We start from the raw sequence: 14,848 nt of genomic DNA, 5'->3' as shown, positions 1-14,848 counted from the left end.
CAATAAAAGAGATCTAACTTCAAAACTATCTGGAACATAATTTAATCTCTCTTTGTTCACATAAAAAAAAGGCATTTTTTTTTTCCAATCTCACAGTGCCTTGGGCCATTATTAACATAAATGCTCAATAAATATGTGCTGAGTTTAATGACCATCAATCATTTCCCTACTTCAGTCCTGCAATTCAGTTGCCGTGTTATCCCTCTCATTGGTATAAGGTGAAATGCTTCCCGCCCCTCCCCCACCACCATCGGAAGGGTCCTGAGGATGTACGAAGAGCCCATTCAGAGCTGGGGTTCAGAGATCGAGGGGTGCTAGCGTTTTATTCTATCACCACATTTTGTTTCTAGTTTATGAACCCACTGTAACTTCACTCTAAATTTAAAGTTTCCCTCACTGAGATAACGCTGCAATAAGCAGGCTGGTTGACTATCTCCAGTGTAAAAGAGGTGTTCAAAGTACATATGAGGTTGAACCACGACAAACGGCAGTTTCTCTAGGTCAACACCAAATATAAAAATTTTAATATGCTTCACTCTAACACCAAAATCTGGGGGCTCTACATATCTGTAACTTGGCCAACTAGTGTACAAAGTACTTTAAGCAAACTTCTCTTTACCGTTGTCCAGTGTATGGTACGATTTACATGAAACAGAAAACCAAAAAAAAATCAGATTGTTAAACAAGTTCCAACTACTCCCCTACACACACGCAAGCACTTCCAAGGACAAGGAAGCCAGTGCTACGGGTACCTGCAGCCCCAGCACAGCACAGCCCAGCAGGGAGGAAGTACAGCCAGTTCCTCTTGGGTGAGGAGACTCCCAAAAAGGACAGGCTCCTGCCCCCTTCCCTTCTCCAAACTCTAACTGGAGTCACCTCTTAGGGGAAAGGAATTTCCATCTGGGTGCTCACCTACATACTAATGGGACTCAGAGTTGACCTCTGATGGGTCCCCCTGGGCACAGGAACCATTGTTCCACAAGTACTCGAAAACAGGAAATCACCACATCTCAATTCTCAATTCCAGTAGGTCTGGTTCCCCCCCAAGGAGCATGAACACAGGTACTTGGTGGGGTAGCTCTCCAGTGGGAGAATATCTGATGAATCTTTCATGTCCTCTCAATCGTGACGTTAGTGTCCCCCAGAGACCAAGAAACACTGCTCTGTGAACGTCTGCATGCCACTGCTTTTACACACTAAATCCACAAAGCAGGAGAGACCCAGCAGCCGTGGGAGCCTCTAGAATTCGTGAGTTTCTGAGAGGTAAAGGGACAGAAGAAGCCAGTCAAATACAGTAAATATGATGCAGCAAGGCTTTACTGAAACAGAAGCTTCTAGCACCTTTGACCACTGACATAGAACAGGCGCCACTGACCCGAGAGGGAGCAATTGTCCTATCTTGGCTCCAACAGTTCTGTTCAATTAGAAAATGAAATGGAATAGGCATCTCTAGTCCTTTTTAAATAATAAGCTCTAAGAATAAATACGGAAAAGCATGAAAACGCCCTTTCTTTGCTCATTGAAAAGAAAGGAGGGAGAGAGGTTAAAAGACCCTTGACGCTATTGCAGTCATCCACAGATTTGCCTCAAAGAGGAATCTAGGAAGGTAGATTAAAGAAAAAGTGTTTACAGAAAAAGAGGAAAAGAAATGAAGATAAAGCTGCTAAAAAGGCCTCTCACTGAGGCCTGAAGAAATATCAGAACAGCATTGGGCTGCTCTGGTTTCCTGCCTCCTTTCTGAAGGCCAGGCCCATGCCCTTCTGGAAATAGTCTTCCTGGGGTCGCCCACAACTAAAATGGCGAGTAGCACAACCAGAGAGGCCACCGCACATGCTCTAAAAATAAGATGCTCAGCCTACGCCTAAAGCCTTAGCAGCCATGAAAACACATCTGGCCAAAATCTATTTATTCAACTATGAATACGAGGGTTATTTTGGAAATGCGTGTTTTTATAAGTTAAAACGTGACATTGTTATCTCTGTTATTTTTATTATCACTGTCATTCTCTTTGAAGTGTCTCTGGGGTACCATCACTCATGTTGCAAGTCCTCTCCCAGTCGTTTTATGGTTATTCCATCAAAGCAAGGCGTTTGGGGGACACGCTGTGGTCAGTGAAGATGCCACTATCCCACCTTCTCATTTTCTCTTGCTGAATTACCTGAGTGAAACCTTAAATGGCCATTCGGGTGATAGACCTGTGAATTTCTCATTTGGCAGATCTGGGTTAGTATTACCCATTACCTAACATTTAAAAAAAAAACAAAAAAAAAAACACAACTCATTATTCTACACAACATGCACATACAATAAGGCCTTTGTCCTTAAAAGAAAAACATAATTTTCAACAGCGTTAGCTACCAGAAGCCAAGGGAGCCAACATCCAAAACCTAATATAAACATCAAGGCTTGTGTCAAGGTTTCGGACGTAGCCTCACTGAAAGGGGGAGGAAATGACTGGAGAACACAGCTACAGCGACAGGAGGCACGCTTTCATTGTGACTTTTGAAAGCAGATGTGAGATAATCCCAGGTCCCCCTGCATTGTCACCTACTTTGCTGCTTTTGACAGCAGGTTATTTCTATGAGAGAGAAGGTTCTTTTTGTCACCAATAAAAGCAGGTCTCTGTATCTATATGTTTCTAAATTTTCAGATGTGAGTTACATTCCTTTCAAAGGGGAAAAAAAGTGTTTTTGTAATGATTACTTCGGATGTCTTTTATAGAGGAGGTTGACCTTCTGTGACAAACTCTCTGGGAGAATTATGTTTTGGAACTTGGAGTTCCATTCTGGGGGGAGCTATCCCAAGTGTTAACAACCCAAACTATAAACAGGAAACTCCAGCCTGACTCCCACTCAAGTCCCAAGGTTGAGGACCTCTCGCTGAAGCTATGGGGCTTACAGAGATAACCGGATAACGTTCTTATACTTGAGGACCTCCTCTCTGAAGATACAAATTCACGCAACTAACTACACTACAATCCAGGACATGCTATGGAAGAGAAGAAGACGCAGACTCTTAAGGAGTTGACAGGACCGCTGGTCGCAAACAAACAAAGCTGGTGTGTGGATTTGTAGGGTCCACATGTCCAAATGCAGTCACACCAGTTAATTATACTGTATAGGGTGAGTCCCCCAAACCACAGGTATGCACGAGCAACTGGTTGGTCAGATAGCAGGACTCTGCACACTCTAAAATGGGGAGGACCCAGAAATGTCAGGCTCAATGGGTCCACTCAGTAATTGGCTTTCCATCTTTGCCACTAACCTGCCACTTCCTGATTCAATGGCAAGTGTCACCAAAGGACAGCTGGGCCTCACTGCACAAGCAATATTGTGATTCAGCTGTCTGTAGATGAACACCGATCAAGAAAGTAAACCATTTTTTAGGTAAAAATTGAGGAGCACCCCATCTTGCTAAGCCCAAATACTACTAGAGTTTTCCATCTTTTAGCAGAAAGGCTAGCTGTCACTTCTACTGAAGTTGCACTGTCTACACTGACAGAAATTCAGAGTAAACACATTTCATAGACGTTAACAATAAATTGTAGTAAGAACAGTCCATTTCATCACTCCTTAGAAGTATCATGTGGGCAGTAATTGCGAAGCATTTAGACAGTGGCCATAGCTATGATTTCTGAAGTGCTTACCATGTTCCAGACCCTGTTTTAAGAATTTTATGTTTTAACTCAAAATTCTGACAAAATCCCTATGATGAAGATAAAGATGTGAGAAACAGAAATATTAGGCAACTTACCCAAAGCCATATACCTATTAAGGAGTCAACAGAGAAACCACTACACTATCGTTCCTAAAAAATACATTCATTAAATGATGTGCTAAACACTGGTCTGTGGCCTACAATTCACTTTCTTCTATTCAAGCGCTTGCCCTTAATAAGAATTCCATTTACACTATTTCCAAAGGCCTTTCACAAACATCAGTAGATTCAGCCCATACACAGCTCCTCAGTTAATAGCCACTGCCGACAGTTGAGGTCTGCAGGATTACTCTTCCTTAGAAATGAAGCTGAAGGGCACATACACACCATTGTGACAACTAAGGCTCGGAGAGAGCAAGGTGCCTGCTCAGTGGTGCACAGCTACCAGGTGACCCAGGTGACACTTGATCCCTTAATTTCAGATACCAAGGCCACCACCCCACAGCTGTGCTTCAGTGACAACACGGACATTAAAAATTTAGTGAAAAAAAGAAAGCATTTTTCCTGAAGATCTAGCTAAGGGATTAAATTATATCATAATATTTTTAAAGCATCATTAACAGTTTAATAGGGCAAACATGAAATTTATAGCGGTAAGATTTTATATTAGACAGGCTCTTTTATATTGTTGCTCTTATTCATCATAAAAAAATGCTTCAATGTGGTCTTGTCCATTTTGCACTTAACTATAGAAACATTCCAAAGGCATGTGCAAAAGTATGTTACTTTTATCCATGAAATTAGTTTTGTTTTGGTACCTTTTAAATTTTCATGTGGTATTTATTCCTTTTTTTCTAAGATCTTTTCAAATCCAAGTTTGGAAAATTTATGATTTTTGCACTAAATTTTCAAAATCCCTACAGCAGTCTTAGTTTTGGATTTCTGTCAAATGGGGTTCCACCCAAATTCCATCTACCATCAATTCACTTCGTGTGCAAACGTGCAGCAGGAGGAGGGGGGTAGGCACCTTTGTTGATTGTTCCAAATAGTCCAAGCAGATGAGGAGAAAGTCCTTCTTTGTTGTTCTTGTAGAATCTTCAGACTAACTCTGCAACATTTAATACCACTGGCTTCTCCCTTCTTCAAACATCTCCTGCCTTGGTCTGTGCTTTCCTGGTTCTCCTTATTCTCCTATAATTACTTCTTGGTCCCTTTCATGGGTTTCTCCTTTACCATCCTTCTTAAATATGGCCCTTCTTCCAGTTACTATTTTAGGCCCATTTCTTGAAATCTCAATTTAGAACTCTTCCCAAGACAAATAATTTATTCCTAAAGTTTTGAACTTTACTTCGATGCTGACAGTTAAATTGGTGTCCTCTTGTCCTGAGTTCTCCACTGAGTTCACAACACCTATTTTGAAGAGCCCACTCGGCTTTTCTATTCGGAAGGTCTATCAAATTGGGTGGGTCTTATCATCACCCACCCAAGCCCCTGGGCTCTTCTCTTCCTACATTGTTTATAACGTTGGCTAGAAGTCTCAAAATTCCCTCCAATCGCCCCATCTCACACGTCTCCTACCTACCTTATTGTCAAGTGCTATCAACTTGGGCTCCAACCCACCTTTGCAAGTGGAGAGGTCCCAGCACATTGCTACCCTTTTTATTTTTTTAAGTGAGCCACTCAATTTTGATTATTGTGTAAAATTTGTGCTAACACTGAGAATACATACTATCATGGCAATGTCTACCAGAGTACGTAATCTGCCAAATGGGTCATGCAACAGTGTAGAGCAACCTGTCACTGTAAAAGGAGAGAGCTGGCTCCCCAAACAGAATCTTGAGCATGAGCTCTGGGAAGTAAACTATTTAACTGAATTAGCATGCACTCTTCTCTAAAGACACCAAGGGATTAGCAAAGTGACTGCTACTGAGACACCCCAGCGCATCGCCCCACTGTACTGATGACTGAGTTTTATTACTCTGTCTTGCTGAGCATGGCTTAGAATCTTTTAATCTAAATATTGTAGAACTGGAAGGCACTTTAAGAAATTCAAAAGGATGAGCCATATTGGTTTATCCCGATGCCTTCTTTTCATTCCCACTGCCCGTCCCTGCCCCACCTGACCACAACACATCCCAGGAGTCTATTGTCCAAACTCCAGCCTCTCCACATTCTAAACATCCCCCACAGAAACTCCTTGAGGCATTTATACAAAACACATCATATTGTGTCATGTGGCTGAACAAAAATATTAAAGGGCTGCCCCTGATTAATGAGTGGAACTGATGTCCTTATCACATTCTGGGTTCTCTCCTAGCTAACTCCCACCAAGCTCTTTAACCCCTGCTCCCGTCAGAGCTTGGGACGCACTGGACTCGGCCATCTCCACACATCCTAAACCTACACTCCTCTGTGCCTTTCCTCCAACACAGGCTTATCAGGACTATCCTTCCTTTACTCCTCAAGGTACTAGATAACCCAGTCAGAATTCGCCTGCAGTTCCCTCAGTACCTGGGTGTGAGTCTATTAGAATGCTTTTCTGTCACTCCTGTAAAACTTATTTATGCGTCTGTCTCCCTCATTAGGCTGTGATTAAGAATCTATCCTATTGGTCTTTGTCTCCCCAAGGCGCCCAACCAGCACAATGCTTCAAACACAGAAAAGGCTAAAAATAATAAAATAAAATGTAAGGGGAGAATGAAGTGTGGAGAGAAGGAAGAAAGAATAATATTATTGAATTTATAACCTGCTATCCCCAGTGCCTTGAGTGGTGTTTTATAGAATTAGAACTGGGAATCAAGAGGTCTTAAAATATACACCTCGCTCATTTGCTGATCTTAACTAAGTTCAACAAGCGCACTTGACCCCCCAGTGGCATGAAAGGTGGTGTTATTTGTATTCTTTTAGAGCACAAAGGAGTCAATATATCATTAGTTGGACAGAAGTACCATAAAAGAGGGTGTGAAAAACTGATATCCTTTATTTATTCAACCAATTTTTATTAATTGGCTTTATTCGCCATCGTTGTATCTACTACATCCTATTTTCCTGCCCTCACCCTATGTGTATCCCAATCTGGGGAAGGGCTCTCCTTCCTTGGCATTATTTCCTACACTCAAAACACCCTTTACTGCTGATATGCACTAGAAAGACCAGTGTCACGGAAGAAAATGAAAGCGCATTTAAAATGGGATGCGGATGGGGCAGGCAAGCACAGGAGTTAGTAGGCAGCAAAACCCACTCAGGTCTGGATCAGAGCTGAGAGACTTCCACGAGGCGGGCCAGGAAAATCCCCTTGATGCCAGACCACTAGGCAGTTTTTCCAGAATTACAACGCTCCCGAGTCCCAGCCCTATCCCTCTGCCAATAAAAGTACAAGTGAAGGTGACCCCACAGGCATAGAGATGTAAATATTCCACAGAAAAATGAGGCCCCTCTTCCATGGAAAGTTTTCTTAGTGTTTAATGGAGAACAAGGGGAAAACTTATACCAGGGCCCACAGACCACTGGACCAATAAGGAAGCAGCACAGATTGGCCAAGTCCAAGTCTGGAGGGACAGAAAACCCCACTAAATGTTACTGACTTCGCCCTGTTCATTCATAACGATGGGTGGGCTTGGCATCATTATCCCTATGTCTCTTCTTTATCAGCTTCCTTTGTTTTCCTTTTCTGATGAGCCTTTGCAACGTAGTCCATGTGAGGAAATAACAACTTAAACAAGAACGTGCTCATCAAGAACAATAACAAATCATTGCAGAGAACTTACTATATGCCAAGCCCTGCGCCAAGCCTTATATGCTATATCTTATTTAATTCTCACAGCAACTCTGTGAGTTCAGTATTGACATTCATCCCATTCTCCAGATGAGGAAACTAAGGCTTAGAAAGGTGAGATGACTTTCCTGAGTTTACCACCAGTCAGGAATAGAGCCAAAATTTGAACCCAGGCTTGTCTGATGTCACAGCCAAAGCCCTTTGCCAAAATGATATGATGCCCGCAAACAGCTGCCTGAGCTGTGACTTCCTTTGAAAGAGCCCTCCAAATTGCAGACTTGGTTTGTGCAACAAGACCAAAATCACTCTAACTGCCCCCGAAGAGAGTCTGTGTCAGCTTTGTGGAAGTGGAAATAACCCTCTGAAGCCCTCAGAGGTAATCGTAGACATTTTAAAGTAGCAAACTAGCAGAAGCAAACTGAGTTAGCGGAGAAGGCACTGGCTTCATATCCCAGTCTGTCTCTTAGTAACTGTGTAACCTCAAGACATTTGCTCTGCTACTCTGAGCCTCAATAAAGCATGAGTAAAAATAACTGTCTAGGAGCTGGTATTGGTGAATTGGCCAATACAATGCCATAAATGTGTTACCTTTCCCCTAAAACTGTTCTATGAAAAGGCAATTGGTCACAACACTTTAACAGAATGAATGAATGACTGGAAGAATGAATCCTGATCACTTCCTTAGTGAGAGTCCAAAGTCTGAAAATTATATAAAGCAATTTTCAAAAAATTATGGCAAGCTATGTATATGTGCCTGTACTAAGTGTAGTTATCTCTCTGAACACATCTGGATCTCTCTCTCTCTCTCTCTCTCTCTCTCTCTCTCTCTCTCTCTCTCTCTCACACACACACACGAATTGAATCCTGATGCAACTTATCCCCTCATTCCCAAACATATGCCTAACACTTGTTCAGATAATAGATCTCTATTCTCTAGCCAGTTAATTTGAACAGTAAAAAACATGAGGATTTTATAGAGATAAGGCACCCCAGAGAATCGAAGACGCTGGTAGCTACTTGTTTAGTGATGGAGGATTTTTGTGATTAAAAAGTAGAAGACAGCAGACAAAGTCTCCTCTGTTTTCACTACTTGCTTGGCTCCAAGACAGGTGGAGCCCCGCTTCTTGTAACACCAAATTTCACGTTGCTTTTTATGAGCAGAGGGTCCATTTCTACATTGCACCTCTGGATTTAAAAGAGGAAATTTAAACCTCGGAATAATGTTTTTTGCTGAACAAAATGTCTGCCAAACTAAGCTCTGACTGACTTCTGGTTTTCTAAGTCCCGGCCTCCAAAGCTCTCTCAGGTTTCCAGTACTAGGCCGAACTCACTGGCTTCTGCCATCTCCTTCTCTTCTCCTGTTAGGTGGAATGGGATAAGAAGGAAGAGTCCCACTTCTCAGGTCCATCTGGTGGCTTTGGGGATGCCCAAAGGACACAGAGAATTGCTTTAGGCTCATTATCTGGGTGTGGCTGGCCCCTATTAGCTGCATCTCCAGAATGGCACCAGCATGTTTTCCTAGGCATTATGGGAAAAGTAATTCTAGCAAGAAGAGGGGGAAAGTCACACAAAACAGCAGTAAGTCTGGGCCTTCCTTCCTTCGCCCCTTAAACGACCATTTTGTAAGGCGGTAAAAAGTCATGCTTTGCTTTCTAACTAAACAATAGAGCACTTGCCTTTTTAACTTAAACTGCCTATCCTGGTTCCCCAGATTTCAGGCCAGTGATTCAGCTTCTCGCCTTCCCCTTTGAACAGATGAACCGAAGCTTTTTGTCCCACACACTTTAAAACCATATCCATCACCAGCTAACAAACAGGTTATTCTTGGACCATGGCTGGTTCTGGCAAGATGCTCAGGTCTATGCAGGCGACGATAAATGAGAATAAAATTATTCAGTTCTGCTTGCCGTGGCCACCGAACCCACTGTCATCCTCAAAATTCCCACAGAAATGAGCTCATTCCATCTCTGAAACATTTCGGAGCTTAAAAGTTTAAATCAGGCCACACTGATTTTGTGGGGTTTTCAAGCTTTTACACTGTAATTATAAGCAGGACTTTGTGCCACCTATTTCCTCCCAACTGTAATATTTTACATCTTTTTTAAGCATACGTTGAGGTTAGCTTTTTTTTTAATACATGTTATGAAATACGATATGCGCTTATGCTCAGCCTTAGGTACCTTTCTGCCAAAAGGCTGGACCAACATAAACTAAATATGACTATTTTCTTTATCCAAAGTACAGTTTTGACTATTACATACCCTCTTAATGTACATACACAAAACTAGCTCCCTGCAGGTCAACTGAAATCATAACGAGATTTTCCTTTCATATAATGTGATTAACAAATGTTAGCTAACCGAACTCCTAAGAGACTCAAAAGAAAAAAACTAAATCACTCAAAGCAATGCCAACAGTAAAATAACTCGATCTTTCTATTTTCTGCTTGCTTGTTCACATGTTAACTAAGCAAATAGCCTGTTTCGTTTGATTCTAGGCATGTGTTCTAGAGGCAGATGAAACCGAGAGAGTTCAAGCTCTGATATTTACTAAAATAATGACCTTCACAAGCTACTTAACTCCTCTAGCCTCATTTTCCTCATCTGTAAATTGGGGATAAAAGCTCTCAAAGGATTTTTCTGAGGATTAAATAAAGTAATGCAGGTTTAGATAAGTGCCAGCAAATAAAATGTTTATAAATATTAGTTAATATTGCTAATATTACCTCTCTGTTAAATAGGTCTCTCCTTCAAACTAACTGTAAAAATGCTAAGCAGCCTCATGACAGTCTGGGGTGCTTTGAAATAGACTGAAGTGAGTCCCAGGGAAACTTACAAGAGCATACATAAACAGAGAATCAGTCATCCGATTCTCACTCAATTTTTTATCAAGTCATTACAAAGGTTTAGGAAGCAATAATGACAACTTGGGCCCCTTAATCCTAAACCCCTGCACAAGTCACCATAATGCATCATTGAGCCTTTCAACTAGTGAAAGGGCTCTGAGGCATCTTCTTAACACCAATGGAGTTGTACTGCCAGAGTCCCAACGTCACATGTTTAGGAAGGATTTCTGACAGCTCTCACTCGAGGCAGATATCTCCAAATGTTACTTAAAGACATAAATGAACCCACTACCCTTCTGAACTTAATCAGTACATTTCTGGAATAAATATTATTTTCACTTGAAGTCCAACTGATACATCTTTTCTCTTTGGAGTCACTCTTTACCTTTACAGCAGGATTTTAACATCTATCTTATCAGTAAGGCTGCATTTTCAGAGAAAGGCACTGTTTTCCACTAGGGTGGAGTACTAAAAAGGGGAAATTCTGTGTGGAGAATTTTTCATAATGTTATTTGGGAACAGTTTGCAAAACCCAAGCTGTATATTTAAACTTTATAGATAGTAATATTGCCGAGGAGAAAAACAATATTTTCAGGGCTTGAACCTCCAAGTACATTTAAATGTTACTCAGTCAGGGTAATGTCCTCTGAAATCTTAAGAGATTACAATAAAATAATTCACTCACCTTATAAAGAGAAATTCAAAAGATAGATTATCTCCCCCCCAAAAAAACACACACATATACACTGCATTTGTAAATACATAATTGAGTCAAAATTTAAACACAAAGCTTCTTTTCAACAGGTCCTTTAGTGAAAGCTCATTAATTACATGGCAATTCATAAACACAAAATCTGAAAAGCCCTTCTCACTCCCTCTTCTTAAGACAGCAATATTTATCTTCTCAGCAAATGTAATGCATTTTCACTTCTGATTCTGTTTATTTCCTTAGTCTTCAGAACCTGATAATCATTTGATACAGGCATTCACCTTCACCCATTTATCATTTCGAACACTGACCTCATCTCTCATCATGAAAAAGTTTGGGTAGTTTAAACCCAGATGGCTTGGCTTTCACCTAAACCGAAGAATCCCTTCCCTAGTTCCATACAGCGTGTTGATCTGATAACAAACAGTCATCTATCACTTTTGAGCTTTGCATTTGACGGCCTTAACGAATTTCCTAGAGGGTTTTGTGGTGTGTAGTTTTTAATCAAGGTTTGCCAAAAGTTGTCATGCAAAACTCTCTTAAGCAAAAATGTTGCTCTTTGTCAGTCTCTATTTCATTTCAGAAATTCTTATTCCTATAACTTAATCTTCCCCGTGTGGTTACTTATTAGATCTTATCATTAACTATTAAGCTAAAATCAATTGAAGCAAATTATTTTTTGGAATCTACTAGCCACTGCCAGTGTTAACCAAGCAGCTGACAGCCAAGTGTCATTCTTGATTAAAGACTGAATGTCCTTCCTGACTCAAGATTCTAAATCAGAAATATAAAGACTGTTTTAGAGAGTTAAGGCCATAACAGGCAAAGAAATCCAAGATTACATCTTGTCCTCATGTTTGTCCTTTGTGACTGTCACCTATCTTTCCCCTTGTCACATATCTTATCCCTGGTAAGATACCTAAATGTTATCTCACCATTTCCACACTGAGCTCTGATGACAGACTCAAGGCAGAAAGTTTGATGGCGCCCATGATTTGGTGGCAACAGCCATTCCCATGACCAGAAAGTGCAAAAGGTTATTATCACTGAGACCATGCCACACAAAGTTCTTCTTAAAGGTACTTCTGTAAGGATGGTGTCAAAGAATTCCCAGCCTGATAAAATAAAAACTGCCAAAGCCCATAAAGCTCAGAAATCCAACTGAATTCAATTCACCAGCTATATGCAATTTTGTAATGACTAAAAACAATTTTTAAGATCTGGTTATATCATTACATTTAATGGAGTCACCTTGTCAGAGGCAGCAATTGACTTCCCATTACCTGCTCTCCATACTTACCAAGCAGACACACATTATACAAGGGTTGTCTGTGATAAATGGAATCTGGAGGACTTCACCTTCATTTTCACATTTTGCAACAGAACCTAGGGTGAAGGAAAAAAATGTAATTTAAACTTAGCTTAGTGGCATTATTATAAAAATTCAAATTTTTACACTAATCCTTTTCCAAACAACTACCCAAATTTCAGAAATTCCTAATGAGTTTTAAATTATCAAACTCACCAAAAACAAATTCCACCCCCTGGGGAAAAAAATCTATTTTAAATAGTTTTATTTGCACAGATTTTTTTTAAAGACTGTGATATATAGACTTTCTGCTCTCAGATGGTTTAAGCACAATACCAAGTATTCCACTGGATCTTTAATAATACTCCTCCTTTAGGAAACCATTTCAACTAAACACACATCCCTACATGCAAAAAAAAAAGAAAAAGAAAAGAAAATTCAAATTGACCATTAGGGCAGATTTTAAATTTGAACAAAATTCAGGACTGTGTCAACGAATGGGCCTTTATATGAATGTGCCTCTTATTGTCTTGAGTTGAGATCACTTTTTGAAACACAATCTTCTTTCCTCTTCTCTTAGAAATTGACTCAATATTTTCTTTTCTGCACCAGGTGTCAGTAAAGTATGTCCTTCAAAATAGCAGCTGAGGTCTTCACCTGCCTGAAAACATATAATTACTATATCCTACTATTATTACCCTTTTAAAATATGATAGTTTCTTTAAATTCAAGGTCTGGAGAGTGGGTGCTTTAAAAAGCACTCCTAGCACAGGAGATGCATTGGAACCCTATAGAGTCAGAAGGGAGGATGTGTGGAAAACGGTGCAATTTTTTGCCTTAATTGTATAGGGGAAGAAGAGATCAAAATAAGGGTTGAGGAAAATATTAAAAATAAGTAATTTCTCAAATTCAAAAAGAAGAATTTCTAGCACTATATGGACGTCCACATCCTCTCAGCCTTCCACCCCTCAACCTACTCACTGCCTTCCTACTCCTTCACCCCAAGGGCTTCACTTCATCCCCACCGGCCAGAGAGGGGCAGGCGCCAGCCAAGGTGCTGGCTCCGCACCCTCCCATCCCCGGGGCAGGCCAGCGCCTCCTCTCCCAGGTACCAAGCTAGAGTCCCGAAGGGCCGGTACCCTCCCTCACCCTCCCCTACCTGTCAAGAAGGAGGAAGCCAGAGACATGGGGACCCCCGAGCAATTGAGCAGCAGCAAGACGCAGCAGGTAATCCCAGGCGAGCGCCGGCAGGGACGCTCAGCCAGAGCCCTGACGCCGGAGAACCAGAGCATCGTCACCTGGAGGGAATCCCGGGCGACTGCAGGTCCCGCGCCGCCGCCTCTGCTCCGCTACCGCGGCTCGCAATCAAAAAGGGCTCTCAGCGGGCGAGTCGGGAGACAGTCCGCGAAGGAGGGAGGCGGGCGCCCGGGAGCCGGGGCGGGGGGGTGGGGGGAGAGGCGGGAGAGGGAGGCGAGGGGTGGGGGGCGCCCAGGGAGGAGGGGTCCTGCGGCCAGGCTCCTCCAATGTGGCTTTTCTTTTTTTAGGGAGTTGCTCGCAGCAGCTTAGTCGTCCGCCCCTCCACGCCAGAGAGGGGGGCCGGGAGGAGGGGGTGTCGGAACGGCCGGAGATAGGCAGACAGGACTGGCCGCGCCGTTGGCTACGCAGCGCAGCTCTGCCGCGGCTGCAGCCTGGGCTGCAGCAACTGCCCGGGGCGCCGCCGCGCAGCGGCGTCCTTCACTCCAGCACTCCCCACCTCCTGCCGGCCCCGCCGGCTCTCCGCCCGGCCGGCGTGCGCGCTCGCTCCCGCGCGGAAGACAGGGGCTCACCGGGCGCCTCCGGGAACCCGCTGGGGGCGCCCCGGCGCAGGAGCCCCTCTCCCGGGGCACGTCTTAGCCAGGCGTCCAGCCCGTTCCCCAGCCCCTTGAGGGAAGCCACCGACCCCGGGGCGCGGATCGGAGCGGGGCAGGCGTGTCTCCACCGCCCGGCGCGCTTGGTGCCTCCTCCCTTTCCCGGGGAAACCCTCCCCTAACGAGGGATGCCGCACCACCCCTGCTCATTCCCGGGGGCCCCCACGCTATAAGGGAGCAGAAAATGGGGCGCAGGGGCGCCTCGCCACCCTTGCTCGCTCCCAGGCGCCCCAGCTTTGGGAAGGAGCGACAAACGGGGCGCAGGAGGGCCCCCGCAACTTTTCATTCTTCCGCTTTGCTTCCCTCTGGCGGGGGCACGACAGTGGTCTCACGGGCTGAGCAGATAGGGGTAGATATCAGTGCCCTGTGTTTATTACGTGTCTGCGCGACCTGACACTAGGGAGGACAGACGTTGGAACGACAAGCAAGGTCGATTAATACACGCACAGAGACGAACGCTTTTTGCCCTGGAAAAAGAGGAACGGTCGCTCCAAAACTCCTCCCTTCCAAACTCGGGCGGACCGGGGCGGGGAGATGCTGTTTGACTAATCATTCATTCACCCGCGAAAGGGGGAGGGACTCCACCGCGGCCTCGGCAGCTGCGAGCTGTGTTGCAGCCGCTGCCGGAGCTGCGCCCTTTCCCTGC

At 43.4% G+C, this 14,848-nt stretch overlaps 1 protein-coding gene across 4 annotated transcripts in view; it reads right to left on the bottom strand.

The window, feature by feature from the left end:
* The window catches only part of BMPER (BMP binding endothelial regulator), a 222,182-nt gene extending 207,548 nt beyond the window's left edge, over nt 1-14,634 (bottom strand). The window contains exons 1-2 of one of the 4 annotated variants that reach the window (XM_019757329.2): nt 13,455-14,634; nt 12,287-12,372 (exon numbers count right to left, since the gene is read on the bottom strand). In XM_019757329.2, coding sequence (XP_019612888.1) covers nt 12,287-12,372; nt 13,455-13,587 — 219 coding nt within the window. In that variant the 5' untranslated portion in view covers nt 13,588-14,634. The remainder of the gene's footprint in view (nt 1-12,286; nt 12,373-13,454) is intronic. The other 3 variants (XM_019757328.2, XM_019757327.2, XM_074340986.1) reach the window with 3 other exon arrangements.
* Nucleotides 14,635-14,848: the final 214 nt, after the last annotated feature.

The sequence above is a fragment of the Rhinolophus sinicus genome, linkage group LG09 (genome assembly GCF_036562045.2).
Source record: "Rhinolophus sinicus isolate RSC01 linkage group LG09, ASM3656204v1, whole genome shotgun sequence".
In the NCBI taxonomy this organism is placed as follows: Eukaryota; Metazoa; Chordata; class Mammalia; order Chiroptera; family Rhinolophidae; genus Rhinolophus; species Rhinolophus sinicus.
Note: the sequence above shows the minus strand (reverse complement) of the source record. Positions and strands in the feature narration are given on the sequence as shown.